Raw genomic sequence first — 27,752 nt, 5'->3', positions numbered from 1 at the left:
CGGTTTCGTGCTGCACCTCACGGATAGGTGACCCCGGGGAAGAAAGAACGGCAAGGCCGTGGCGGCGTGGGTGGTGTCATACTTGTTTAAAATCGTTTTAAAGTGAAATACTGTTTTTATTAGTAACATACCAGCCCAGATTAGGTGCAGGTGTTACATTGCTCAAAGCCTTGAAGACACATTCTCCTCCGAGTGTTCTAGTACTTCCCTAGGGAAAGGGGGAGCCTTAATACCGTCCCAACACGTTAAAAGCATCAGGGACTTCACAAGAAACATGATTTTGGAGCCAGTGTCACAACCTAGGCAAGGAGGATGGATTCTCTGTCTCCTCAGTAAACTTAGTGTACAGAATAACCTGCCTAGACCATTTCTTCCCGTTTCCAGGCATTTTGTTATCCTTCAGATGAGGAAACTTGTTTTTTCCTTCTCATCTCTGCCCCGTTATCATCCCAAGGGATAGGGTGCGGGTGGGAGCACCCCCCTGGTTTCCCCAGCTCTGGAAATGGTTGTAATGAAGCACCCCCCTGGTTTCCCCAGTCCGGTTGGTTGTAATAGTTTGCCCAGCTGGCCGGGGAGGACACAGCGCTCTCTGAGTACTTGTGTTTTTCCAGGCCATTTTCCAATCTCTTTCCAAAGACCTTTTCCCTACTTCAGTTGACAACAGCTGCTGGAAAGCTCCTCCCCGAGGGAGGAGAGAAGACATAACTGATTTTTGAGAATAACTTCACAACATTAAAACAGAGCAGGACTGGTGCAGCCATCAGTTGAGCAAGGGCCTGGAGGTGAGCACCGTTGGCGTGACATGCTCAAGGGCTTTGCAGGATCATGTTTACCTGTCGCCTGCCTTGGTGGACATCCAGTGCTGCCTGCAAGCTGTGGCAGCCGCCTCGCTTTCTGCCTGGTGTCTGGGAGAAGTGCCAACTGCCGAGTTGTAAAGGAATCAACACAACCGTGGGGCAGGGGCAACAGGTGGATGCTCAAGAGAAACAAGTCTTAGAAGATCTGGAAATGCCCCTTGCAAAAAGGGAAATGGAGACCCTCTTCCAAGAGCAGCCTGAGACTGGGAACCAGTATTTGGAAGACGCTTTGCTTCGGAGTTACTTGAAAACACACCTTCCTCCCAAGGTCTGACATGCATGTTTGTGTTTCTGTGTGTACACAGTACAATTCTGGCTAGGGTGCTGTTTAACACTGTGAACTGAACTTTTCTGAGCCCTTTTGTGGGGTTGGAGTGTTTAACTGGGAGGTTTTTATCAGCACTTTTTGACGCTGTTTATCTTTGAATCAATGCAGGGGTGAAAAATACTGCCAGGGCATAAACAGAAAGTGGCTTAGTGGAGTCCTGTGACCAGTTTGGGTCTTGCAACAGGAGTGTTGTTTTGGGATTGTCAGTGCAGGCATTTGTTGTCTGGTCATCCAGAGAAAGAAATTTCAGAGAAAGGAAAAAAAGTAAGGTGCTTCCAAACTCTGTGGTGCGCTTCCACTTCTCTCTTCAAGAGAGGGGCTTTTAAGGAAATTCCTTTCCGAAGGAAGGTATGGGGCTGTTCTCAGCTGAGCGCTGAAGAGGATGCAAAGGCCCGTGAGGGTTTGCTTGTTCTCAGCACAGGTCGTTGACTTTTCTGGGTTGATTTTCAGGCAGGGAAGGCTCTCTACAAGTTTGCATGGGTGCAGAGAGGTGGGGTAAGACCCTGAGCTGTGGGTCTCTTGTTCTGTGAGGTCCAGTGCTACAGGAACCGCTGGAAAGAGACAGCTCATCTCACTGGCTGTCCTCTGCTGTCACCCCAAGGACCACAGCTCTTTTCCACTTCTCACAGACCAGGTCTCATGCAGCAGTGTGACCTCTCTGTGATTTATTCCAGCAGAAGCAATATAATGACCTGTAAAGCTACCGGAGAGGCAGAACCTGGCTTTCAGTGACACCCTTCCTCCCTCTGCTTGCTCTTCAGGTCTGTGAGGCCTTACAGACACAGGATAGTAAGAGTTTGGTGACAGTGTTGGGAGTTTGCTTTTGTCACAGCCATCACAAAAGACAGGAATGAGGCCTCCCTAAGGACCGCTGTGGCCTTCTTGCCAAAAAAGAAAACAGGGAAAGCGGGATGTCTTTGGGCAACCATGAAGATCTTGCTCCTAATCTTCACCTTTGAAAGAAGCATGATTCAGGTCTCCCAAAGAATAAAAAGGAACAGTGCTGTATTTCACCAAGGCTGAGAGTTGCTTTCCACTCCTTCCCCCAAAAGACAAAAGTGGCTGCAAAATTTAGCAGAGAATCAGCAGCATCTCCCGTACATTTCTGTGCTTGGTCCCAGCGGGGCAGTGTTGCCTCACTGCTGAAAGGCAGAGCCCGGTCTGTGCTGTCTGCTTGATGCAGCACCCACTTGTTCGCAGCGTAAGAGCTAGCTGAACACCTTCCTCGCCAGGAGAGCAGCAACAGATGAAGCTTTGTGTGTCCCACTGAAGCAGGCATCACGCTGGAGGGTGATTCCTGTTGTACTATTCATCTGTGTTCAGTGGTGAACACAGAAATTTTCCTGGAATGAAGCAAAAGATTTCTTTCTTTGTTGGAAGTGATTTCTGGAGAACACAGAAGAAAGCACCAGCTTTTTCCGGGCATCATTGTGAAGAGGCATCTGTTGATTGGTTTTTTATCTCCCTAAAAATATGTCCTTTAATATAAAGGATCATGTTTGCACAGTTAATGTGCCCTGGGACATCAAAGGATGAATTAGGGTGAATGAGACCACCCAGCAGAGCAGGGTAGCAGCTTCAGCCCTGACCCTAATGGTTTACAGATGCCCTCTCTGTATCCTGGTGTACATTTTTTGGAGCGCCCAGGCTGTTGTGTGTTATGTTCAGCGGTCACAAACATAGGAGCTCAGATTTTGTTCTTCATAGGAGCTCAGATTTTGTTCTTTTACCTTGAAAATAAACACATTCGCTTGGGCAACATGGTGATTTTTTTAAGGTTACATGTGGTCAGGGCATGAACTCACAGCTAGGCAGTTGGGTTGTTTGGGTTTTTTTTAGAGAATGTGGTTGAGGTGAAGTGATTGTTGCAGTCTGAGCTCACTGCAGAGACCCATTTGGTAGACTCATATTCTTCTGCCCACAAAAAACACCTGGTAAACAGTTCAAAGTTTCTTGTGCTTCAGGGATCAGCAAAGTCCATGAACCCTGGATCTTAGGTTATGCCTCTAAAACAACCTCCAAATTGTTACCAAGATATGATAAGCATTGGAGGCATACACCCATCCCAGCTGAGCTCCACCGAGAGCAAACAGGAGTATGGCACAAGCTGTACTGGTTGACAGGGTTCTCGTGCATGGTTTTGGCTTGTTTTGTGATTTTTAACACTGTTTCACCATCCACCTGAAGGAAAACTGGCTGGTCTGAGGATGGAGACTTCCAGAGTAGGAAATGGGCAGTGTGTGCTGGATCCTCATTACACACACTGAATGGCAGAGTGATGAAAGAATCAATCATATGGGATGTAGTTGAATGAAAAGTCAATACAGCGGGAGGCAGGGAGAGGAAGAAGCACTGTCTGTATTTCATCAACAGCAAATTAATGTTCTGTAATTGCACCGTTTTGGGTAGAGCAACTACAGGGTTCACCTCCACGATTGTTATATTGAGGAGGAAATGAGCATCTCTTGAGGGGTAGAGAACAGCAAAAAAATACTTCCCTGATGAAAGCAAATCTAGACCAGGTGCTTCTTTGACCCCCAGTATAGTCTTGTATGTATTGAAGCTGATGAGCATCCAGCAGTGCTAGAGGTTGGGGTCTGCCTAATTTAATCATTCATAAGTCAGGTTATTTAAGCCTAGGCAAGTTCACCAGGCTTTGGCCACAGACAGCGAACAGCACTTGCAGAAGGCAATTCCTGTCACCTTGAAATAGGTATCTGAGAGGGCTGGAGTGAATCACTCCTCTGGCGAGTGCCAGTTTCGCTCCACTAACTACGGACAGAATACTCTGTCCAAGTCAGCCAAGCCTGGCTGAAACACGGGCACATGAATCCTTATTCAGGGCCATTCAGGAGGCTGGATGCATGGTAGAAATTTTAATCTAGACACCCTGCGTGCCAGGCTGAAGCTCAAGTGACTGCTCTGTCCCTCCTTTTCTAATCTGATAGTTAAGTAACTGCTGAGCCTAGTGGAAGCTTTCCATTTTTGGCAGCTGTTCCCCTGGCATTCTTCTCCAACAGTAAATCACAGAGTGGCTGAGGTTGGAAGGACCTCTGGAGATCGTCTCGTCCAACCCCCCTGCTCATGTACATCTGTGGCATTCTCAGTGCTGATACAAAAGCTCTTCTGTCTTTTTTAAAATCCAGAGATGCTGCCAAAAGTAACTTGAAAAAATTATTTTGGGGCAAAAAAAAAAAAGTGACAGCTGAGCACAGCTGTGCCAGCAGAGGCTAAGAGACAAGCTGTCGTGCTGCATTACTGAACGCATGGAAGGGCCAAGTGGCAAGAGACCACTAGCGCCGCAGGACAATATGGTTAATCCTCTGCCTTTCCAGTTAGGACTGGCTGAGGCTTCTTGCCTTCCAGGGACATGCTGAAGGGCTCTTGTTGTTGCCTCACAGGTACTGGAGGAGGTGAATCAGGACCTGGAGAGGTTTGGAAACCGTCTGCTAACCAAGATCAAACCTCTAGGATGGGAATGCGAGTTGAACCCCCCAGTGTTTCGGCAGTATGATGCCTGGGGGCAGCGTGTGGATCAAATTGTCACCTGCTCAGCCTGGAGGAGGATGAAAGAGATTGCGGCAGAAGAGGGGCTGATTGCTGAGGCCTATGAGAGAAGATACTCCAGCTGGAGGTAACTGGGGGAGCCTGGGAATGACTTGGTGCTTTCCTGGTTGTTCTTAGCAAGCTATATTCAGCATCTTGTAGGACTGAACTTCTTGTTGTATAATGGGTAACAGATGATGCACGGACAAAAGCACACCTACCGCTGTACTGAACAGCAGTGTCTGTCCACTGCAATGTTCCACAGCGGCAATGATAAGCTGTAACTAATGGCCTACAGTTGATCATAATATTCTTTGATGTCACCTTCCTAATTCCGGGACCTGGGAGTTCCCTGCGCTGCTCCAGCTTTACAAGCATTAGTGGTAACACAGCTAAAGATCTGGGATTTACTTGTGGTTTCATTGTATTCCAGCCTCTGGAGATAGACTCACATTTCTTTTTTTAAAAAAACTGCTCTTAATGTGCACCAGCTGGCAAGCAATGCCTTTCATCCAGCCTTGTCCTGGCAGTCCCTCTGGGATGGAGAAACTGCTGCTCCTCTTCTCTCTTCCTGGCTGAAACAGTTTTTGCCCTCTCAGAAATAAGCGGTCTGATTCTCACCTGTTTTGGCTGTATTTTGTTCCTCTCCCTACTCAAGATGTTTTATCCTCCTGTTGTTAACTGCTGCATAACCTGTCTGTTTTCACTCTCTTTCCTTCCCAGTCGTTTGCATCAGGCTGTCAAACTGTACTTGTTTTCAAGCTTCTCTGGAGGTTTCAGCTGTCCACTGGCCATGACTGATGGGGCAGCCAAAGTCATTGAGGTATGAGCTTAGCTGGTCTCTGAGCGCACAGCCCATGGCCTGGCAGGGCTGGTTAGAGACTGGAGCACTGGCCCAGGATGGAGGAGAGCTGATCTGCCATCTGGCTCTGGGCATGGCCCGCCCTTGCTCTGTGACTCAGCTCTGTCACCCACTGCCTTTCTCCTTTATAGTTACAAAGCCTTTGTGTCCAGGCTAGCTTTTATGTTTATTTACAACGCTGTGGACAACAAGGCCTTTGCTGCACATTAAACCTGTGGCACTGCAGGTAGTTGGAAAGGCATCCCATATGTTTTTACTACAGGATGGTTTGTTTTCATGTTTCATGTGTGGAATGGAGTTACATGTATTGGGTCAGATCCATACCTGATGTAAATTAACCAAGCAAGCAAGACTTTTCCAGTCTGAAGGTTTGGCTCTGCATCCTAGTGACACCCTTTGTACCTCTGTCAGTGGCTATGCAGGATGCAGAGAAAAGCTAGCTCTTAAGTAGCTAGCTCTGGGCATTTAAATTCAATAAAAAGAAAAAAAGCACAAGGTTGTTACCTTTTTCCTGCAGCACTTTGGGTGCTGGTGACATCCAGCGTATATGAACATATGCAGATACCCTGGCACACGTGCTGTTTTGAAAGCTCTCTGTCCAGATGTCTGGCAGTGCAGAAATCCGAGGCGGGTAGGGGATGCTCAGCACTCTTCTTTGCAACACAAGTCCGCACCTTCTGTCTGCACAGTGCTCCAGCAGCCGTACAGGAGCCAGACAGTTTCACAGACTCTCAGCAGTACATGCAGATGCTTGGCAGTGCAGGACACTCGGTGCCCCGCTCCCCTGCTTGCAGACTGTCTGTTCAGAGCCTAGGACACACCAGTGTGAGTTAAGGCAACTGTCTTGATTTCATCTACTGTGTTATGATCATCTTCGGTTTTTTCCCCCTCCCCTAAAACAGTCGCTAGGTTTTCCTGTATCTCTGAAAAGTGCTTTTGACCACCTGACGTCCCGTGACCCCAAGAAGTTCTGGACCTCTGGCCAGTGGATGACTGAGCGCAGGGGAGGCTCTGATGTTGGTACGTGTTCTGAGGTGGGAAGCAACTGCAGCAGCAGTTAGATGTGTTAGCGAGAGCTGAGAAAATGAGTGGTATGGGGAACTTACAAAACCAGGTAGCTGGTTTAGGAAACTTCAGCAGGAGTCATCCAAATCCTCTGCATAGCTCTGCTTAACCAACAAAAGGCCCAACTTCTGTCCACTGATGCATGCAGTACACACAGGCAGCTGCAGCGTGTGTTCCTCGCACAGATAACACACTGCCACATTGATGTCTAGCTCTATAATCTAAACCTCGAGCAAGACAGTTAGACCCATCCCAGCTGGGACTGAGTAAGCATTCTTGGCCTTCGACTTTTATTCCTTGGCCAATGTTACTAATAGCATGATGGGCCAGGAAACCTCAGAACTCTGCTGAGGAGACAGAAATGTGGAAGGGGAGTCACCTGCATCTGATGAAGCTGCAGCTGGTTTCCTGGTGGAAGAAGTGAAAGGGTCAGTCGTGGAGTGAAAGATGTGCATCATTGCAGGACTCCCAGTTCCGTAGCACCCTTTGTTTTTCTTGGCTGTGGTAGCTCCTAAAGAAATGGAGGCATTTGGTTATACACCGTGGTGCATTCTGCTTACAAAGCACTGCCAGTACCAGGTGTAATTCTGGAGCAACTGCTGGAAAGGCTCACAGTTAAAAAAGCATATTTCCTTTCTAGTGCTTAACTCTGGCTGCATTTCTTATCCAGGGTCAATGAAAGAGATTAGCAGCTAACCCATACTCCATCTTGATAGCAAGAGGTGACTTCAAAGAGCTGCCGCTTAACCCGAAATTCAGCATTGATTAATACAGAAGTTCCTGTAAAGACAAGATGATCTTCTTTCTTTCTTTCAGCTAATGGCACAGAGACAGTGGCCAGAAAGCAGCCTGACGGTACATACCGTCTCTATGGCTTTAAATGGTTTACATCGGCTGCTGATTCGGATGTGACATTAACCCTGGCCAGGGTAGCGGATGCTGAAGGAAAGGTAAACCAGTGCTGTTTGATAGCGGAACCAGGTGAAGGAGTAGGGGCATTCTTTTTCTTCCTTGTTTCATTGTAATGAAATCCTCTTTGCATGCCTTTCAGTGGCCTCAGGGTTCCAGTGGCCTGTCCCTGTTCTTCCTGAAGGTTCGAGATGAGGAGGGGAAGCTAAACAGCATCCAAGTGCAAAGGCTGAAAGACAAGTTGGGCACACGGCAGATGGCAACAGCAGAGCTATGGCTAGATGGAGCTAAAGCAGAGCTAGTACGTAAGGTTTCACCTTCCTGTTGGGACTGGGCTGGCTTGGCATGGCAGACCACTCCTGGGGGTTTTGGCAGTGATACCAACTGAAAAAGTTCCTCTCTTCTACCTCTGTGGCTGGCTGTTCACTTTGCAGAACGCTTCACCAACAGGGCTGTGTGTGGGACAGAGCTGAGAAGAGCTCAGGAAAAGTTGAGAGGGAAGAAAAAATTAAAAAGTCATTTTAGGCTGGTCATTTCCCTAATCCAGTTGCATTGACGCAGCTGAGGGATGGTTCAATGTAGCATGCAGGTAGGAACAAGCAGCAAGGGCCAGAGCTGATTGTACTGACACGGTCTCCAAAGCCACCTCCCTGGTCACGCCACAGGCCTGGCTGAAACGAGACAGCCATATGTTAAAGCAAGCAGATCTCTGTGGTGCCTGAGGACAGAGGCAGGGTGGACAGCCTATATCTATGTATCTGTTGACACAGTTTTCACTTTGATATGTGTCCACTTCCAAGGCTGTGTGAAAGGGTCACGTCAGCCTTTGTTCCTTGATGCTTTCAGATCTCTGCAGAGGGTCGCGGAGTGGCCTCCATCTCCAACATGCTGAACATAACTCGGATCCACAATGTCATTTGTGCAGTAGCTTCCATGAGAAGGTAAAGGCAGCATGGACCCCCCTGCCCAGAGCTGAACAAGCAGCTTGTCAGGACAAGGGGACTTTGCAATGCTCAGCATTGCAGCCAATTGACATCTGATGCCTTTGCAGGCACAGGTCTGGAAGCCAGCAGTGCTGGAGGAGGTTGGCCTGTGGGTGGGTGACCGAGGCTGACGTGGTACAGCTAGGCAGGGTTCTTCCAATGCGGGTGGCTGGAAGGAAAAGCTCAGAAGTGGAAGGTTGCTGGTCTAACTGCTTTCCCTGGCTGTATTCTCTCTAGGATGATCAGTCTGAGCAGGGAGTATGCACGCAGACGGGTTGCCTTTGGGAAGTGCCTCAAGGACCATCCCCTACACATGCAGACGATAGCTCGGATGGAGGTGAGGCTTTCGGGAGCTGAGCTGAGCCTGTGGGCAAGGAAAGAGGGCAGAGATCCTCAGCTGCTAATGAGCACAGCCAGCTTGTTTCTGTGTGCAGCTGTCAGATGTAAAGGCTGTTTCTGCTACAGTGAGATGTACGCAGCAGGGAAATTGCCATATTCTATAGTGGGATTTGATCTGATGATAGACCTAGCTTCTCTGCTGGACTTCAGGTTGTCCTAAACAACAATTACTGGGGAGCTATCCTGAGAGGAGTGCCAAAGTTCATGCATGCACCTACTATGATTTGCCATGACCTCGGCAAGTTGGTCATTAGCAGAGTCTGAGTATGACACCATGGTCTCCTAAACTGCAGTTAACAGACTCTTGTCCAGGACTGATACAGACTCATCCAGCTTTCCTGGTAGCTCGTACACCAGATGAGCCGTTCCCAGCAGGCTTGAAGAATTCCTGAGTAGTCACCATGTACTTCAGTTTCTGAGAAGTTTGTCTTCACTGTGTACCTGCACAGTGCTCATCACCATAAGACACCGAGTTGAGTACAGCCTCTAGGTGTGAATGTCATTTAAGGCAATAGGAAGAGAGAGCAGCATGAATTGGCACTCTGGCTCTGGGAGGAATTTTGTGTGTGGGCATTCGCTCGCTGCAGAATGTCTCACAGCTTTGCCACCACTGCAAGCTGTAGCAGCTCATTAAATCCACAGGACACAGGTGGCTTCCCATCCCTACTAAAACTGCACAAAGAAGGCACACAGTTCTCCTTTCATCTGTCCAGGCACTGCTTCTTTTCTTAGGTGGTGTAACACCAATGCTTGCCCTTAGTCTGCAGTAGGTTCGTGCAAATTTTAAAAACAGTATTTAAAAATCCTCCTGCAAAGTGGGGGAGAGGGAAAGTGGTCAACATCTGTAAAACATAAAGCTCCAGCATCTCTTAGCCTGTGGCCAGAACTCCACCTCTGAAAGAAAGGCCAGATGCTATGTAGTCCCACAGCACATCATTATGCACAGGGGCTACAGAGCTCCACATCCTGATGCTTCCCAAATCACAACTTGCCAGGGAAGTTGCTCAGCAAGAAATCTGTCAAAGACCTTGCAGATCCTGGTGCTTGGAGGCTGACCAGATGTGCGGTCTCACATCCCTTACCCTTGGGAAGGACGTGGATTTGTGACCTGAGTGCCTGATGGGAGCTTTGATAAGGCTCCGAGTAGGGCTGATGAAATAGTATTGCCCCTTTCCTTATGCTAGATTGCAGTGCCCATAGTTCACGCTGTGTGCTGTGGCTGGTCTGTGGTCTTTTTCTATGAAGCTGTGGGTCCGTACGGGCAGAGGTGGCATTTTACTGACATCCCACTATTGCATATCCCTTCGAGATATTCTCGTGGCACCTCAGCAGATCAGGCGTGCATCAGCCTGAGTCATGGATCCTTGCCAGTGAAACTCCCCGCTTCTCTGCTTGCAGGTGCAGACACGAGGGGCATTTCTGCTGTTTATGGAGATTGTTCGTCTGCTTGGTCTTGTAGAAACCAACATGGCGAGTGAGCAAGACCAGCTTCTCTTGAGACTGCTGATACCAGTTGCCAAACTGTACACAGGGAAGCAGGTATGGAACAACCAGTTTGATTAGCCAGGAGTGGGGCTGTGTGGCACATTAGCAACCACAGAGCTGGAAAGAGAAGTGGCTAACACGGCCAGCGTGAAGGGCAGCAAGCAGGGGATACCAGCAGTGACCTCTGGCTGCAGGACCTGTGGCAATTATTGCTCTGCATTGCAGCTGGAGTTGTGGGTAGGAGACTTGCCCCTTTGCTCTCAAGGCCACAGATCAGCTGTCTGATCCGAACAGACAGAGCCAGCGCTGTCTGTGAAGTACTCCACATGCCCCAGAGGAACGCTGCTGAGGCTGCCCCAAGACTAAGGTGGGGTGCTGAGCCATGGGGAGTATCTTTCCCCTAGTTATGAATAAATAGAAGAGGAGGTGTTAATAGCTTAGCGTTAGCTTTAACTTCAGGGGTCTGTCCCTCTTCTGTTTGCCCTTAGCTTAAGTACCCAGAAGCTTACACACCATAGGCAAGTAGAAGGTAAAGACTCCTGAACTAGAGCCACGTACTCCTGTGTACCAAGCAAACCACAGGTTCATCCATGCCTAGAGAGGACTGTGCAGAGACAGACTGTCCCTGGACCTTCTCCCACAGTCTGACTGCTCCTGCAGGCCCCCTCTCAGTGCTACTCAGTCTTCATTCCCTGGGCTGCTCCTCCTGCATATAATGAGCAACCCACCTCAGCAAATCAGTGGGTCCCAGTCAGTCCCACCCCAGCAGGAACTGCTGTGTGATGTTAGAGGTTTCTCCCCACTCTTTCCCCTTGTGCAACGTGGATCATGTCAGCTCTCTGCATTTTGCAGGCTTCTGCTGTTGTTGTTGAGGCAATGGAGAGTTTTGGAGGACAAGGTTACATGGAGGATACAGGCTTGCCAGTCATAGTCCGTGATACTCTGGTAAGGAAGCAGCAACTCCTGTGTGTCACCTAGTCCCCTGCACAGTGTTGCATGGTTGCCTGCTAAAGACATGCGCAGTCCTCCCCAGACTCACTCCAGGTGTGGCAGCTCTTTCCTAGTTGCCTTCCAGCTGAGCTCAGCCATCACCAGGGAGGGGATGTGATTTGTTCCTGGTTCTGGGGTTGTTTCCTAGCTCAGCAATGGAGCTGGGGCTCCTAGCTCTCATCACCACTGCTCCTTTCCGCTTGTGGTGAGGTAAGACATCTCTGGAGATTTCCTTGATATCCCTTAGCGCTGCCCCATGCCTTTGTTTCCTCACATTTCCCTTTCTTCATTGCAGTCTCCCCAAAAGGCTCTTTCATGTTCTTCCACAGTCTCTTCTACCCCCCAGGTACTGTCCATATGGGAGGGAACAACAAATATCCTGTCACTTGATGTCCTGCGATCCCTCACCAAGAGTCAAGGACAGGTGATGGCTGTGTTCCTCTCCGCAGTACAGGTAAGCCCACATCAAAAGCACTGGTCAGCCTGATGTGCCCACTTTGGTGAAGTCTCATTTGGTGTTTATGCTCCTAGTTGAGATCAGCAGGGAATATGAGCAAACTGAAAGCTTTAGACAGGTATTCAGAAGGTGTCTTACAATTCTCTCTTTAAATAGCACTTACAAAAGCAGAACGCAGGCAGTGCTCATTTTGGGATCCTTGTGTGCTGCAAAAAACGCAGATGCTTTCATCTCAGCAGTGAAGAGTTTTGCATTGTCAGAGTTCCTCATGACGAGTACCGATACAAGTATATTTTTAACGTGAAAGAGTCACCTTCCTGAATCCAAAATAATTTTGTGGGTTTGTTTCTTAACTGGAAAAACACCACAAGACTGCTGAATATTAAACCTTCACTAGGGTTACCGACTGCGTTATGACTTTCTATTTTTATTCCCACTGAAAAGATGGAAAGAGCCAAAGAAGTTCCTTTGCTGCATCTTTAGATTTGCTGTCCCCTGGCTTTACTTACAGGCTGCTCTTTTGAAGGTGCGCAGGTGACAGGCAGTCAAGGAGAGATCAAAGCAGCTCAGAATTTCATGAAGGTAAACGAGCATCAGCTGGTTTGATAGGTCCCATAAAGGGAGACAGGAGCTAGTCTGAAAGGCATAATTGGTGTGTCAGTCAGGGATGGCATTATCAATCCAGACAGAGCAATCCACATTACCTTAGCCCCGACACAGCGAGGGAATCCTGGGCATCTGGCGTGCTGGATTTGACCATGCATAGCCTTCACTTTCTCATCCAGACCCCTGGGGAAGGGAAAGGTCTGGGTCACTGCGCTCCCTGCAGCATTGACAGCTGGATAGAACCTGAGTAATTCTCACCAGTGGCTGCTGCGAGCATCTTCTGTTAAATTTCAAACCCACAACTCAGCTGCATTCTCTACAGAGCACTTCTCTGACCTCCAGAGGTGAGTGTCTCCTTGCCATCCTCTCAGACAACTTTTGATAAAGGAAAAATACCTCAAACAATTTGACTACCAAACAAGAAGGCCAAACCTGCTCATAAACAGCACTAAGCACACCTGCTAGTTAAACAGTCAACTGGTCCAGCTGTTGATCAAAAGCAGCTTAGTCCGACACCGAAGGCAGTGGAGTGGAGAAGGAAAGGAGCTGGTGGCAGGCTCTAAAAATAATTTGGTAAGAAGGCGGCCTCCCCAGCCTTACACTTTGCTAATCTAAACAAATACCCCACCGAGGTGCTATACCACAGTCCTCGGAGCACCTCACCAGTGTAGCTGAGAGGGCCCCTCCAGCTTTTTAACAACTGGATCATCAGAGAAGCATTAAAGAACACAGCAACATGATTCAGAGCAGGTACCTGCCCAGCAGTAACGCCAAGTGTTGAGATTTATTAATTAACAAGCTCATCATTGCTCTTGCACTCCAGCAAATCATGCTGTATATGAGACTGGAGGGTGAACAAGCGAGCACTGACTTTAAAGGTCTCCAGATTCCAGTAAGTGCCGTTGCATTTGCTGCTCACGTCACACTGAAGCTGCCTCCATTTGCACGCAGAGCAGCTGGAGCTGGGGGAGCAGGATTGATGCACAGATTCTGGGTATAACAGCTCATACTTGGCAAATGTAACCTGGACGTGCCAGAAGGCTTTTCCCTTATGCCTCCAGCAGCCAGACATTGGAAAGGCAGGCTGGGAGGTATGTCTGCAGAGTGCCTCTTCAGTGTCAGGCAGGCATGTGCAGTGTTTCTACACCAGAATCAGGGTTTCACTCACAGGTGATAAACAACCTCTTTTTGAGCTCCAGGTGTCCAAATTCTTTCAGTGTCTGGGAGTCTTGCTCATTTTGAAACATCCTTCCCATTCACATCTATTGAGGAAATCATTTAGCCCTTCATAAAGGGGTTTTCTTTTTATTGATGCACACAAAATGAGTACAATTTATTTTATGTTTGTCCATCCAGGTTCTCACGTTTTCAGGATTTGTGCCCAATGACAGGCTGCTTCAGAGAAAGCAGCATTAGGACTTAGTACAGCGTAGCACCTTGTTCTCTGAAGGTCGTATCTCAGATACTTCCCCCCCGGTCCCACTGCCACCTATTTTTGCTTTTATCCTGTGCCACTTGCCTCTGCTGATGGTGGGATACTTACTGCTGACGGTGGTGTGATCTAGGACCAGGAACCCAATGTAATTATCCCCAGAAAGAGGGAAACACAGAGAACTTCCTCATCCTTGCATAATGTGATTATGAGAAGCTGATGTTTTAGGGTTCTTGATACACAGGCAAGTGTATTACAAACCACCTGGTCCAGAGGTAATGAGTCTGCAAAGTCACAGGAGAACACATGGTGAAAAGGGCAAGTGTGAGAGACTGTCCAGCTGCGGTGGGAGTTTCAGGTGGATACTGCACAGGGGCAGTCACTTCATGTTATACTAAAAATTTATTAGCTGGAATTTTGAGCCAGAGCGTTGGGTGTACTTTAGAATTCAATTACACTCTGAAAAGTGACTCTAAAATAGCACCGGGGAATTATTTGATCATTGCATTTTATTCATTTTAGATTAAATTTGGTCACGTTACAGTACAGTTGTGTTTCTGAATGCCAGGCCTGCGAGCATCTTGCAGAGCTCAGAATCAACCATCTTATGCATCAAGAATGACTGCGTAGGGCTGAAACTCTAGCTGCAAATCAGACATAATCTAGGACATGTGATAGTCTTTTCAGGTCCTTTTCAAACCATAACCACAATTATAACACAGCAGAAAATAAATGTAGGTTATTAAAGTGAGGCTATATATTTTCTTGAAGCATTAACATGAGACTTGTGCTTCTAGGCCTGTTTTGAACGTTCTTCCTGTTGCTGTATTTTTAAATACTCATGATTAATCTTTTAAGTAAAACACCATTCTGACAATCTTGCTCTGCTAGTGACAGCACGGCATCTTAGAATTCCTCAGTCAAAAATGAAGAAATCAGAAATATTGGAGCTCTGAAGCTCTTTTGCTCTCTGATTTCAGTCAGAAAAGAACTGTACAACAGGCACAGCGATGCCGTGTGTGCGTGCCTCCCCTCAGTTACACCCTACGGGAACTGTAGCAGATCAACATGCAGGAGAGGAAAAAAGGAGCTGCTTCTGCCTCCAGCCTCCCTCAAGCAGCTCTCCAGCCTCTCGCTTTCAAATGCAGGGGAGGATGTGGAAAAACCCAGCTTGATCTTTCAGAAGATTCAGTGCTTTTGGTTAGGAAAAGAATGAGTGTAATCTGGGGGACAAAAATAAAGGTGTAAATTATTGGAAAGCAGAGAGAATACAATGTCTTTTTTGCCCCCTAAGGTTAAAATGATGATTTTATATTCCTGGTCTATACTGCCCAGGTCTTTAAACCTTAAAAAGCAAGGCAGCGTAGGATGTCGCTGTTCGTACCTCAATCATTAGTGTGAGGGTGCTGATAGAAAAGCATACGTCGTCTCTGTGCTTGCCCTGTGTGCTGCTGGCTTCCACCCAAGCTGCTGGGAATAAGTTTATGCCTTTGGGGTCTTTGATTCATGTTAGCAACAAGCTCTGAGCTACTTCTAAAACATCTTATTAGCATTCTGTGGGCTCGGAGGGTTCTTTGGACTTTATCTTGGCACTAGACCTAACCGCTTTAATGATGGTGTTTTTGTATTTGTACAGCACATGCTGTGAGTATTTATGTACCGCTTTGCCTAGAGCACAGAATAGCATCCATTGAGGATTGTGTTTTTCTTGTATTAATAGTCAGAAAATACAGGGCAATGGTGAGGCAGAAGGTGTCATGCACAGACGTGCTGCAGAAAACAAAACTGGGTTCAGCTTGTGAGGTCCAGAGTCCTGCTGTGCAAAAAGCTGGATTTTCACGTACCGGCAAGAGGAACTGCATGATTGCTTAAGCACAGAAAGCCTCAAAAACATTAAAAAAAATCAGTTCTGCGCAGCAGATACTTGTAGGCTTTAGCTTGATAAATAGCTTGCAAATGAGACTAATTAACAAAACGCACCTCCTACCACCTGCTCTGCTACTTAAATACATAACAGTTCTTTTTCACGATTCTGTCCAAGGTAATCCTTGAGTTCTACTGCAGAGAGACAGGTCTGAAGGTTGTGGAGCAGTTACCGGGGCACGCGAAGCTCCTGGCCTGAGCCCACCGACACAGGCAGGGCCAGCCCCCAGCGCAGGCAGCGCAGGCAGTGCAGGCAGCACAGGCAGCGCCTGGGGCGGCCGGCCGGTGGTTGTGGCTTACTTGGCTGCAGCAGAGCCCAGCTGGAAGTGCTGTGGCAGGGTGCAGGGTCTGGAGGCTGGCGACGGCTGTGTGGGTGAGAGCTGGCTGCTTCTCCACGTGCGGGACTTCAGGGGGGACCAAGCTGTCAGCCCAGCCTGGCAGCTCCATGCAGGAGGCACGCGCTCGTGCGATCCCTCGTAAGGGGGAAGCAGAGATTAGAGGCTAGCCTCTGCCAGGTACATCCAGGCAGCCATGGGAATGCCGTGTCAAAAGAGCAACTGTTTTGGACTCTCTCGGCAGGGTATCGCTTGTGCTGTCATAAGGCAGTTGGGACACTGGGGAAGCAGCAGCTTAGCTCAACTCGGGGGAGCTTTTAAGTGGTGCTTTTAGGCACAGTTAAACGCCTGATGTCCATTAGGAACGGGCCGCTCTGGTCCTGGGGCCCTTCCCACCGACATGACTTGCAGAGAAAAGCTCCTTTAAATCTGAATTTTCCTGCCTGGACACAGCTGTAACAGCTTTGTGGAAGTAAAAATGTAAAAATGGGAGATTTAGAACCCTATACAGGTATGTAATTAGAGAGAACTGGGAATGGGATCTGGTCCCCACATACATCTGGAAAGCCAGCACGGGAACAGCAACGCGGTGGCTCTGGCTCACAGGTGGTTTTCACCTTCAGGGCAAGGCTGGGAGTTTGCTTTTGGCACCGTCCCTTTTCCTGAGGCCACAGGGTGCCCTGGCTGCCCCACCTATGGCAGTGCAAGTTACAGCCACCTTGATTTCAGCTGCTGGATGTGCTCAGGCTTTCACCAGTCCTGTTTCCTTGCGGAAGGTAAATATGCTGTAATTTTTCCTGCGATTGTTTTCTTTGCAGAAAAAACTGGAGCTGGCTTCGAGCACTATGAAACTGGAACCCGCCGTCAAGCAAATGCGGGATGCCATCAGCAGTCTTGTGCAGTTCACACGAGCAGCTGGCTCAAAGGGCGCAGCGACCATGGAGCTAGCAGCCAGAGACTTCTCCTACACCCTAGCAAGGACCTACGCAGGTAGGGGGGAAGACAGAAATGATGGATTTCAGCCCAGGAAAGGGCTAGGAACCAGTCCTGCAATGGCCTGGTTTCACACCTTCTGGGTAAAGGGTGGAGTTTTGAAGAAAGCTTGGTCCCCACCATCTGTCAAACGGAGGCAGCCCAGCCTGGCACATGCTGCTGGAAAGTAACCACCACCCTCTTTTTTACAAGCCCTTGCTGTTTTGGCTGGAGCCCGGGAATACTGATGTCTCCCACTCTTCCACAGGAGCTCTTTTAATTGAACATGCAGCTCGGCCTGACGCTTCCTCCACAGACATCTCTGCTGCTCGAAGGTAAGCAAAAACCTCCTCTAGCCCTCACTGCTCTGGGGGATTTCTTGTGCAATGCAGCAGCCTTTGCTCTGCCCCTCCATGTGACCTGACCTCTGCCATGGTGAGACCCAAACTTTCCACCATCACCGACGGAGACAAACAGCATTCTGGGCTGGTTGTGTCAGCATCCTGGCTTTTCCCTGCCACGGGGAATCTCCATGCTAGCAGTGATGAGGGAGCCAAACTGGGCAGGCTTAAGTGGAAACTGGCACTGTCTGTGTCACAGGCCTTGGACAAACTGTTGTTGTTCCCTGTTCAGGTGGTGCAACCAGGAGCTGTGCCCTGTGGCCACCGAGTTAGAGAACAGCAGCTACGAGGCTGAGGAAGCGCTCATGGACCATGCGCTGGTGTACGAGGGCAGCCCTGCCAGCCGCAGCAGGCTGTGACTCACCAGAGGCAGCTCAGAGGGCCAGCAGAAGGTGGGTTGCAATCCAGAACAAAAATAAATAAAAAAAAATCCTCAGCCAGCCACGAATTACAGGTGGGGATGTTCCACCAGGGCCAGACGGAATCCTTCTGGAGTAACCCCCAGCTGCACCACCCGCTCCATTCCGCAGCCCACTGCTTTTGTGCTGAGTTATTTGCCGACGCAGACACAGAGATTCAGTTTAAGATGCTGAAATGTTCTTACTGTGGTTTGGGCAAAGGCTAAGTGGTCAAATCCAGATAATGACTTGAAGCAGCAGCTCTTCAAGTGCCAACCGGGTGTTCTTTTTAAACCAAAATCAAACTGAAAATGATTCGAAACTGATTAAATACAAAACCCCACCATTTTTCCCTGGTCACCTTGCTTTCTAGTGCTGCACACAACCTTCCACCCTGGCACCTGCCAGGGATGGGGTTTTCTTCCAGGGCAGCCTCTTACACCCGCTGCGGCTGTGAGGAGGGCACAGGATTCCTCCATGGGAACAGTTCCCTCCATGGGCACCGCTGTGCTCAGCTCAGGACCCCCAGCTCCGTGGCTGATCTTGGCAACTCGTTGGCTTTGTAACCCAAATTTTCCGTTTTCCTAGCCAAGGTAGGCACAGGGCACTGCTTAGTTTAGCTTGTGCTTTTGATTTTTTCCTTTTATGTTGTACCTTGTCTCAAACGTGCTTTGCTTTTACTTTAAATTAACCTGGAGTAGGGGCTTTACCTTCTCACGTATTGTTGGGGACTTTGTCCCGATACACTGTATTTCAAACACAGGACACAGTAAATTGCTATTTGCAGCTCAAGAAATGGTTGGTGTCAACATCAACGCTGCTGTGCAAAGATGTTCTGTAACAGTTCAGGGGAGGAGGCAATTTCAATTACATCACTCAAACTACATCAAAATTGTATAAGTTGATACCAAAATTAAAGAAAAAAAACCCCACTTCCATAATTTTTCTTAAGAAAGCTTAAGAAAGCTTTTTTTTATTCTCTGTGACCTCCAGAAAGCTTATTAATTCCCTGTGCATCATCCTAATGATGCTGCAGTTCATACTGACATGAATTCATAGAATCATAGGTTTGGGTTGGAAGGGACCTTAAAGATCACCTAGTCCCACACCCCTGCCCCAGGCAGGGACACCTTCCACCAGACCAGGTTGCTCCAAGCCCCGTCCAGCCTGGCCCTGAGCACCCCCAGGGATGGGGCACCCACAGCCGCCCTGGGCAACCTGGGCCAACGCCTCACCGCCCTCAGTTTCTTCCTTATATCTAATCTAAACCTGCCCTCTTTCAGTTCAAGCCATTCCCCTTGTCCTGTCCCTACACATCCTTGCAAAAAGCCCCTCTCCAGCTTTCCTGTCGGCCCCTTTAGGTACTGGAAGATGCTCTAAGGTCTCCCTGGAGCCTTCTCTTCTCCAGGCTGAACAACCCCAGCTCTCAGCCTGCCCTCACAGGAGAGGTGCTCCAGCCCTCGATCATCTTTGTGTCCCTCCTCTGGACTTGCTCCAGCAGGTCCCCGTCCTTCTTACGCTGGATGCAGTGCTGTAGGTGGGGTCTCACCAGAGTGGAGCAGCGGGGGAGAAACACCTGATGTTAAGTTTTAGATTGAAATCCAGTAACCCTCCACCTAAGCAAGCACCTAAGTAGTGACTGCTCTTTTCACCCTCAGCCCATCAGTCTACCTGCTTGGTGTTACTCCGATACCTAAAAGTTTTCAGTTAAGAAGTTGCTAATGACAGAAGCAAACCAGACACAGAACGGCCAGTTGGCACATGTAGCTGCCAAGCGCCGCAGCACCTAGGGTGATGCACGGGAGGAGGGGAAGGGGCTGTTTGCCCAGCACAAAGGTGTCCAACGCTCCTCCAGTGCCAAGGCCCGTGGATCCAGGAAGAGCCACGTGCCCCAGCGCTGCCTCCGGGGAGCGGCACCGCGGGGACGGCTCCAGGGCTTGCTCTGTCCTGGCGCATGGACCACGGGGCTGAGCCGAGGGGAGCTTCCCCCAAACCACACAACGACCGTTTAGCCAGACCCAGCACCGAAGGGTGCTCCGCCGCACCGTTTCTCTGTGCCTGTTACAAGTGCGCTGAAGTCAATAAAGACTATTTGGGTTTGGAAAATCTCCTACGTCCCTGTAGTTGTTTGGTGCCAAAGTGCAGAAGCCTGCAGCGCTGCCGAAGTCAGGAGAATGGGAAAGGGAGAGACACCACTTGACTCTGACCTACACGATGACGGCAGCAGAGCCTGTCGCCGGATCTGCACATGGGAAGGGCAGAAGGGTCTGACCGAACGCACTGAATGCAACACAAAGCGCAAGTCATAGTGTTAGAGCTGTCTGCAGAGCTGCTGATAAACCGCTGGGACCCTCTGCTCTCACCGAGCGCCCGTCTCCAAGGGACAGGTCTTTGGCAAGCAGCAGCGCCTTCCGTGCTCACTGCCCATCTCTGATGTCATGTCACCCCTGTCCTATGTATTTCACATGGGTTTTTTGAACACCAGGTAACTTCTTCCTAATACATGAGCTATAAATTTGCCTAAAAATAAGCCCCACAAACTGGGAGCCCTGCAGATACACCGATACAGAAAACACAAGGGACTTAAAATTGTCACTGTGTAGGAAAATGACAAATTTATTAAGATCTAAATATTCACTCTGAGGCTACAGCAGAATAAATGCTGTTACAAACAAATAAGCACTAGGGTCTAACACTTTATACTGCTGCTAACAGCTCTCTGCTCTCATAGGTTTGCATGTTTTAAAACATTTAATGTTCTTGAAGTAATTAATCAAGACTTCAGATGTCATTTTAATACAAATTCCACCAAAAAAAAAAAAAAAGTACAATCAAATGCATCACCTGTTGCCACTACAAGGTAAAAATCATTTAATAACATAACTATGGGAAATTGGTTTAAAAAACATATTTGTTAAATAGTAAGATAAAACTTTAGCAGCATTTAAAAAATTTGAAAGTCTGAAGAATATGGTAATCTTAAATCCCAAAAAGCTACAATCCGAGCTCCAATGCCTGTATTATGTGTGTAAAAGGAAAGGATGGGAATTCATGATTCCTCCGCCCCGGAGATGGCACGTCTGTGTGGCGTTGGGACAGTATGACAGACAACACTCGTACAGACGTGGCTGCATTAAAAGGTCACGTCTCTCTTTCTGCATCCTTGCTCTAGTGCTGGTGGGTTCCCTCTAACAAAAAATCGAGCTGAATTGTTAAAAAAGAAACTTCACGCTGCCTGGGCTTGGTCTGGGCTGCCGCCTCGGTGCTGCCCTGCTCGTCCTGCAGCACGTCTCTGCCAGTGAGGTACCGAGCTGCCCCCCGAGCGGCACCTGCCTGTCCCTTGGAGAAAATCCCACCAGGAGCAAAAGCTGTGCCCGGCAGCACAGAGCGCAGCACCGCGCGAGCAGGGGCGGCATCGCTCACCTTACCTCGTGAAACAAAACCGAGCCTGAACTGCTGCTTTTTAACCAAGCAAGGTAATGCCATGGAGCTCAGGAGCCAGTTCCCAGCGATGGAATCCAGCTGAGGGCAGGTCTAGGGACTATGGGAAAACCTGATCCAGATCCTGCACCCGAGCTGCCCTTCGCTCAGCACCGTCTGAGCGTCTCCTTCCACACAGCCCAGCAAAACGATGTATTTAACTGACTCTGGACTCTTGTTTTCAAAACCTTGGCTGAGTAATTCAGGATCTATTGGAGGGTCCGTTACAGACTAACCAGAAAACACTGCACACCCCCATCCGTTACATGAGCGCCGACTCTGCTCAGCTTTCCCACACGTGGCCACTGCCCTTCGCAGCCTCACACCAGCTCAAAGCCTCTCCCAGCGTGGGCTCTGTCCCACACCGACAGCCCTTCCCAGGTACTGGAATGGTTCCCAACGCCTTCATCCCCCTCACCACCAAAGAGCCTTTGGGTTTCCCTCCTACACGCGACCACTACCATACCTCACCCGTACGATGACGCTGGGATCAACCAACTGCTCCCGGCTGGCACGATCCCTGCCGCTGCCTGGCTCCTGCCCCGCCTGGGGACCTGGGGACAAGGGGCCTGAGGTTCTCGGAGATTGTCTCGTTTCTCAGCCGCTAATGCTATTTGTAAGGCTCCCAATAAGCCCTGCAAATCGCCTTCGCACGCGACAGCACTGAAGCTGCGTGTTGCGATAGAGCCCTGCTGCCCTTTCAGGCTCCCGTGCTGTCTGACAGCAGTAACAGGAGGAGAGAGGGCAGGTTTCCACTAGGGAGGATGGATCACCGGGAAATGAGCTTCTACACGAGCTGGGCACTCCTCCCGCGGACCTGCCAGGACAGCGATGCCCCCTGTGTGAAGCCCCTCTGCACAGGAGATTTAAAAATTTAAACACTCTGTGGGAGTTTAGAAGTTCCCTAACTCCCTCAGGCAGCGGCAGAGGAGACCCGCAGGGTTTGGCTCGGCGTTTCTGGAGCACACAACACCCAAGGAGCGCGGTGCCCCCTGTAACATCTACGGCTGCCGCCCTGCTGCAGAGTAATGAGTTACTCGAAAAGCACTTACAAGTAACTCAAGTATGGAAAGGAGCTACATAAAATCAAATTCTGGCGTATAATGGAAAACCTGCTGTTCCTTTGCACATTCTTAATAGTGCAAAACATGATATATGCTTTTTTTATTCCTGAAGCTATAAATACCACTGCCTGCTGTGACCACAACTCTGCGCAGAATCTGCAGTTTTGTTTGATTAAATAGATACTGTAAGATTATAAAGCAATTGTGCACAACGCCTTGTGAGTAGAACAGGCCTGTCCCAAAGTAACTCAGAGTTGCTTAAGGAGCTCTTCATTCAGTCCCTCTGAGCGCCGAGGGCAAATCCTCCCTCTTCAACTTCTAATATGTAAGAAAAGTAATAACTGACAGAGTACGAGCTTATGTGACAGGAGTGCATGCAGCCAGGCGCCTGAAACGAGCAAGCCGTCCTAGGAGAATGAGAATAATGGGACCCTTGTGCAAGAGACTTTTGCAGGACAAACAGCAGTTGAGTTTTTCCACCTTCCGGGGAAAGATTGAAAGATACGAAACCTGAGTGAGTTTGGTTTGTTCCCAAAGAGCCACAGCTCCACCATCCAGCATCGAGAATAAGGCAGAAAGTGTGCAAATGAGAACGGAGCCCTGACCTCCCCACCGCGCTGCCGCTGGGCGAGTTGCTGGTGCTTCCTCGCTGCAGGGGAAGGGAGACGCTGGGCTTCCTTTTCCAAACGTCACTGGAAGCAGGGCGGATTCCCTGCCGACCTGGGCTGCTCCTACGTTTGAGCTAATGCCATTGGATCAACGCTTTGAAATGACGGTCAGTTAAGGGGAAAAAGAGAAACGAGGTACCGAGGAAGAGGAGACTCTTCCAGAGCCCTCCAGCCTCAGAAAACCGTGCTGATTGTACTGGCAGGACCTGGTGGTGCGTGTGGTTTGTGTCTTTCCCCCCTCCCTGGGACTCTTGCACCAGGAAAACCAAGCTTAATATTTTTTTCTTCTAAACTTAGGAGCAACAGTTTGTTGTTCCTTGCAAAGACACACAGTGGAAAAGAAAGCAAGAGGAGGCCTGCTGCAGCCTCCTTTTTTCAAAGGCCTTGGTGCTTCTGCTGAACCTCAAAATATATCCCCTACAAAGGGCAGGGAAGAAAAATAAAAAATTAGAAAGTGTGTTAGCAAATGCTCCCATGCAAAAGTCTAAACTTTATTCACTTTTATTTATATATTTAACAATTCTAAAGTATTTACTTCTCGCTTTGACAAAAATGAAAAATATAGGAGCACTTTACTCTCTTTAGGAGAGAAGGGTTATATATACAGCTGTGGAGAGATACTGGTTCCTCCTTTACATACAAAGAAAAATAATATTAATAAAAAAAGTGCTTCATCGATCAAAAAAAGACTAAGAGCTGCAAGCATTTATTCACACTGTACATCACAGACCCCAAAAACCCGTATCATAACCTCTTGGCACCTGTCATTAGGAACTGCAGAATCTTAGACTTATTTTTGACTGTCTATTTGCACCACAAACCCACACAACGTTAAGTGTGCAGAACTACACCATGTCCCCTAAAGTCAAACCTCTACTCGCCCCCTCCGCGAAGAGCCCGAGACGGGAGCTGCACATCACCCTCCTCCCGCTCCAGCTGTCTCTGCTCCCCACGGAACAGCAATGCCTACGGTTCTATTCCAGATATTCACTGCACTGGTTTAGGAACAAATACTTCTAGATACAACTCAACTGGAGGACCCATCTTTTTTTATCTTTGCTCTTCCCTCCTGACGGTTTGGAAACGTTTCAAACCCTGTACCAAGGGAGGTCCCGAGACGCTTCCTTACCGGACCCCCTTCCCATAAGGATGCAGGCTGCTATGCTAAACCAGCCTCCTGGACATTCATTTTTGTCTTGTCAATCTTCAGCTTACGCCGCAGCAGTGTAACGATCCTTGCAAAGGGTGTGGGAAGTTCAAAGTAAAAAATAAAAATACTTTGACATTTTCCCATCGGACCTAACAAATATTCTGAGATGGTTTTGTTTTTTTTTTTTCTCTGTGTGATACTTGCTTTGGATTATGTGATTCTGACATTCCAGGGAAGGGAAGCACCCCTTTCCCAACGTTTCTTAGATTTTGAGCTTCTGTATCTAGGACTCTCAAACACTCCAGCAGGATTCTTGAGAATATCACAAGAGAAGCTGGAACTTTGTCTAGGCAACACACTGGGAAGCAGGATCTATGTTTCTTCCTTGCCAAATTGCACAAAGCAGGCTCTATCGAAAGGAAAAGGGGATGAGTACCTAACACTCATTTAAAAACATCTATTCAAGAGATTCACACTTCAGTGAGGTGACTTTAAAAGCGACTCAGACTGGGACAGAAGGAAGAAGGGGAAGCCACGATGTATTTCAGGTCTTTTATAAAATCCTCTGGCAGGTTTTTCCTGTGGAGTATACTGAATACAGACTGGAAAAGGAAGAGACATCCCAGGAGAGTTACAAGCACCAGTGCACTCCTCACGGCCCGAGCCCAGTGAAAACATATCACAGTTGCTCTTTCATTGGTTTGGATAGTCTCATTAAAGTGCGAGTCTGGACAACAGCATGCCAGCCTGTTTGTACGAACCGTGACAAGTGCACTGCTCCAAAAGTAGCTTCGCATCGAGTAAACCATCCTACAGATGGGGCAAGGACAGAAGGTGAAGGTCTTCTACTTTCCCACTCGGTTTAAAATAATGAATTGCATTTACAGAACTTCAGAGAGAGGTGCCAGTGTAAAACCCATCTCAGCTCGGCAGCCTGTTGGATCCCCGCCTCACCTCTCGCTAACAAGCACGCACCTGCCTTAGCCAGCGCCGTCCAGGTGTTCCCGCTCCAAGCCACAGCGGCAGGGGTGGTGGCAACAAAACACGGAGATGGTGTGTGCGAGTACGGAGCCGCTGAGCGTGGAAATCGGGCATTGATTCCCCCTTCACGCAGCGAGGATAACTAAGCCCACTCTAAGAACAGAGAGGGAGAGTGCTCTCTTGGGAAAGAGATTCCCATTTCTTCTAGCAGCAACAGGTTCCCAAACAGCAGTTTCTTGTTTGGAAGTAACAGGAGTGATTGAAAGCGCTAGCACTGACGCTACAGGTATTCACGCTTTGCACACTGGCTGGACTGATTCCCCTCTTCTCTCCTCCACAAAATCATCTGTCTGCAACAGAATTGTCTGTCTGCAACGGTTCAGCAGTGGGACAGTTAAAAACAAAAGGGAAGTCTGGTTCTGGCACCAGCTCCCTTCCCACTTCCACAATCTTCCAGCAAACAAACAAACATATATATTATTATATATATATACACACACACACACGCACGCGCATAGACACATACACACGGATAGGACAGAAAGGAAAGGGGGAATAGCTGGAAAAGGTGAATCCCACAATCCAGCGGTACGTCCTTGAGGTCTGTCCCACCAAGCAGTGTTCCACGCCTCAGCCTCCAAAGTGCACCGCTCCCACATCCTCCCAGCCTCAGCCCACCCAGAATCTGCATGTCTGTCGGGGAAGAGGCGGCATGGCTGCTCCCCCGCTGCTTCGAGGCTGGAACTTCAATTTGACGTGGCAGTGATGGGTTTATCCAGTTCGAGATCGAGGCTGGAACTGCTGGGGTGCAAGCTGCTGTAGCACGATTTGCAGACTCTGCTGGGTTCAAAGAGCTGCTGACTAGGAACGGGCACCTTCTGGTTACAGCAACTGGAGCAGAACACGTTTCCACAATTCCTTGCATGGGAAACAGAGGAGAAACGGAAAAGAAAAGATTAGAAGCAGTTCGACAAAGTTATCCGAGTTCTAAAATTATACTATTCACAGTGTTGTGATGGGGTCAGCCCTGGAGACTGCAGCTGCTCCTTCCTAAGCACCGGGATGCGTGCAGAGGCAGCCCTCCAACACCTGCACCCCGTGCTACTCGCTCCTAAAGCTGAAGTGGAGCTCTAGGGAAGGGACACCGGGAAGGAGCATAAAGCAAACTACAGTACAGAACTACAGCTCATTAAACGTCCCTGCAGCAACAGCTCTTCTGTACAACACTGTCTCGTGTCAAACTGCAGGGAACTTACCCCTCCAGGGAACAGGGGTAAGCTCTCCCCCATGCCCTGCAGAGTTCAGGCACGGTGCTGCTCATCACTGTCACTGCTACCCCGGGGGACACGGCTAAGAGAGGGGCTAAAACGGAGCAAGCAAGGGGCCTTCCTCCGTGAGGCTGTGGGGAGCGTGGTGTTCTGCCCCCTGCTCACATTACTGATCCAGCTCTGTGTTCGAGACAGACCAGATACTGCAGTCCTGGGAGGAGGCAGGAGTCTCTGCTCCTTTACTCTTCCAAAAGCATGTGCTGCTAAGTACCAGCACAGAGACAGTTTCTTCTGTTTCTTTCAAGTGCGCAGCTGGAGGGTTTAAGCATAGGACAGATGAAAAAAAAAAAAATCAAACCCAGTTTTGGTTGATTGAATCCTCCCATAGCCCCAGCAGCACCGTCCCTTTTGCAGCAGTTCCACGCTTCCGCATAAAGTAAACTGAGTCAACAAGGATCATGCAAAGCCACGAGACGGGCAGCCAGGTATTTCATGCTCAGAAATGACAGCGACGCTGCAGCAGGGTGAGCAGTCTCATACACATTCCTGTCAGATGTCAGCTGGTGGAGGCACGCTGGCGCATGCACCTCACAGGAGGCAGGGACAAAATTTAAATCTTGAAAATAATTACCTTATCTTCTTGCAGCCCCCCTCAAAACCTGCTGCTGCTCAAGCTAGCCTGGTGTGCCCTGTCCTCCAAACTCATCAATTCTTACAAGGAGTTCAGAACAGCACTCCAGGGACCCAAATTTTGCAAGTTTACCTCCATGCCTGACGCCCTTTTCATTAACTCTTTGGCATCAGGATTTTCCGCCGTTATTGTGCTGCGCTAGAACAGATTCGCTGCTGCCAAGAGACTGACAGAGAATCCTGCCTACACCCAGCAGCTTTGATTAATCCTTCATTGCCAAGAGATAAGATTTCCAGATGCTGGTCACTGACAGGGAAGGAGTCAGCAGAGAAATCCCATTTCTCACTTCAATGGGCTAATTTTCTCAGCTCCGCACAGCGGCTCCTGGTCTCACAGCCGTAACCCTAGCATGAGCAGGCTGACAAAGGCTAGCCTTTCTGCAGTGGTTTGGGAGTCTTCTTAAGGACGCTGTTAGAAATTACTACCAGAAAACCCAGCAGGAGTGAAAACAGTCCTGTGAGGTGTTATACAGAAACATCCTGCAGAAAAGCCGTTCCGACAA

The 27,752-nt window shown here is 48.9% G+C and overlaps 3 protein-coding genes across 25 annotated transcripts in view; 1 reads left to right on the top strand and 2 right to left on the bottom strand.

Moving 5' to 3' along the window:
• HORMAD2 (HORMA domain containing 2) overlaps positions 1–16,989 on the bottom strand; it is a 59,100-nt gene extending 42,111 nt beyond the window's left edge. For 8 of the 11 annotated variants that reach the window (XR_013923951.1, XM_080366318.1, XM_080366309.1 and 5 more), the window contains exons 1-3: positions 12,391–16,989; positions 7,038–7,169; positions 6,098–6,403 (exon numbers count right to left, since the gene is read on the bottom strand). Coding sequence is in view for 10 of the 11 variants with exons in the window: in XM_080366318.1 (XP_080222444.1) it covers positions 6,098–6,148 (51 nt within the window). In the remaining variant the exon portion in view is untranslated. Of the gene's footprint in view, positions 1–6,097; positions 6,404–7,037; positions 7,170–11,162; positions 11,281–12,390 lie in introns of those variants that run through there. The other 3 variants (XM_080366317.1, XM_080366320.1, XM_080366319.1) reach the window with 3 other exon arrangements.
• On the top strand, positions 812–24,607 carry LOC308053966 (acyl-CoA dehydrogenase family member 11-like). Of its 3 annotated transcripts, none has more exons than XM_080366001.1 (15): positions 812–1,125; positions 4,587–4,819; positions 5,455–5,554; positions 6,496–6,613; positions 7,475–7,608; positions 7,710–7,868; positions 8,414–8,508; positions 8,788–8,887; positions 10,348–10,488; positions 11,287–11,379; positions 11,771–11,878; positions 16,996–17,167; positions 17,418–17,484; positions 17,783–17,942; positions 18,357–24,607. In XM_080366001.1, the coding sequence occupies exons 1-14, from the start codon at positions 826–828 to the stop codon at positions 17,907–17,909; spliced, it is 1,947 nt and encodes a 648-aa protein (XP_080222127.1). In that variant the 5' UTR covers positions 812–825; the 3' UTR covers positions 17,910–17,942; positions 18,357–24,607. The 3 variants fall into 3 exon arrangements, with proteins under 3 accessions (XP_080222127.1, XP_080222126.1, XP_080222125.1); XM_080366000.1 differs by having other exon boundaries at positions 18,322–24,607; XM_080365999.1 differs by having other exon boundaries at positions 18,023–24,607.
• Positions 23,631–27,752, bottom strand: part of MTMR3 (myotubularin related protein 3) — an 82,948-nt gene continuing 78,826 nt past the window's right edge. For all 11 annotated transcript variants that reach the window (XM_080365671.1, XM_080365669.1, XM_080365676.1 and 8 more), the window contains one exon: positions 23,631–26,209. In XM_080365671.1, coding sequence (XP_080221797.1) covers positions 26,038–26,209 — 172 coding nt within the window. In that variant the 3' untranslated portion in view covers positions 23,631–26,037. The remainder of the gene's footprint in view (positions 26,210–27,752) is intronic.

This window comes from Falco punctatus, assembly GCF_963210335.1.
Source record: "Falco punctatus genome assembly, chromosome: 1".
NCBI classification, from domain to species: Eukaryota; Metazoa; Chordata; class Aves; order Falconiformes; family Falconidae; genus Falco; species Falco punctatus.
The sequence above is the reverse complement of the archived record's forward strand: the minus strand, read 5'-3'. Positions and strand labels throughout refer to the sequence as shown.

What these genes read in the sequence shown, in the direction of transcription:
- LOC308053966 (XM_080366001.1), top strand. Translation starts at nt 826, where the DNA reads ATGTTTACCTGTCGCCTGCCTTGGTGGACATCCAGTGCTGCCTGCAAG. An exon ending in GGGCAGCCAAAGTCATTGAG is followed by an intron (nt 5,555 to 6,495) that starts GTATGAGCTTAG and finishes CCCCTAAAACAG; the next exon opens with TCGCTAGGTTTTCCTGTATC. An exon ending in GACATCTCTGCTGCTCGAAG is followed by an intron (nt 17,485 to 17,782) that starts GTAAGCAAAAAC and finishes TTCCCTGTTCAG; the next exon opens with GTGGTGCAACCAGGAGCTGT.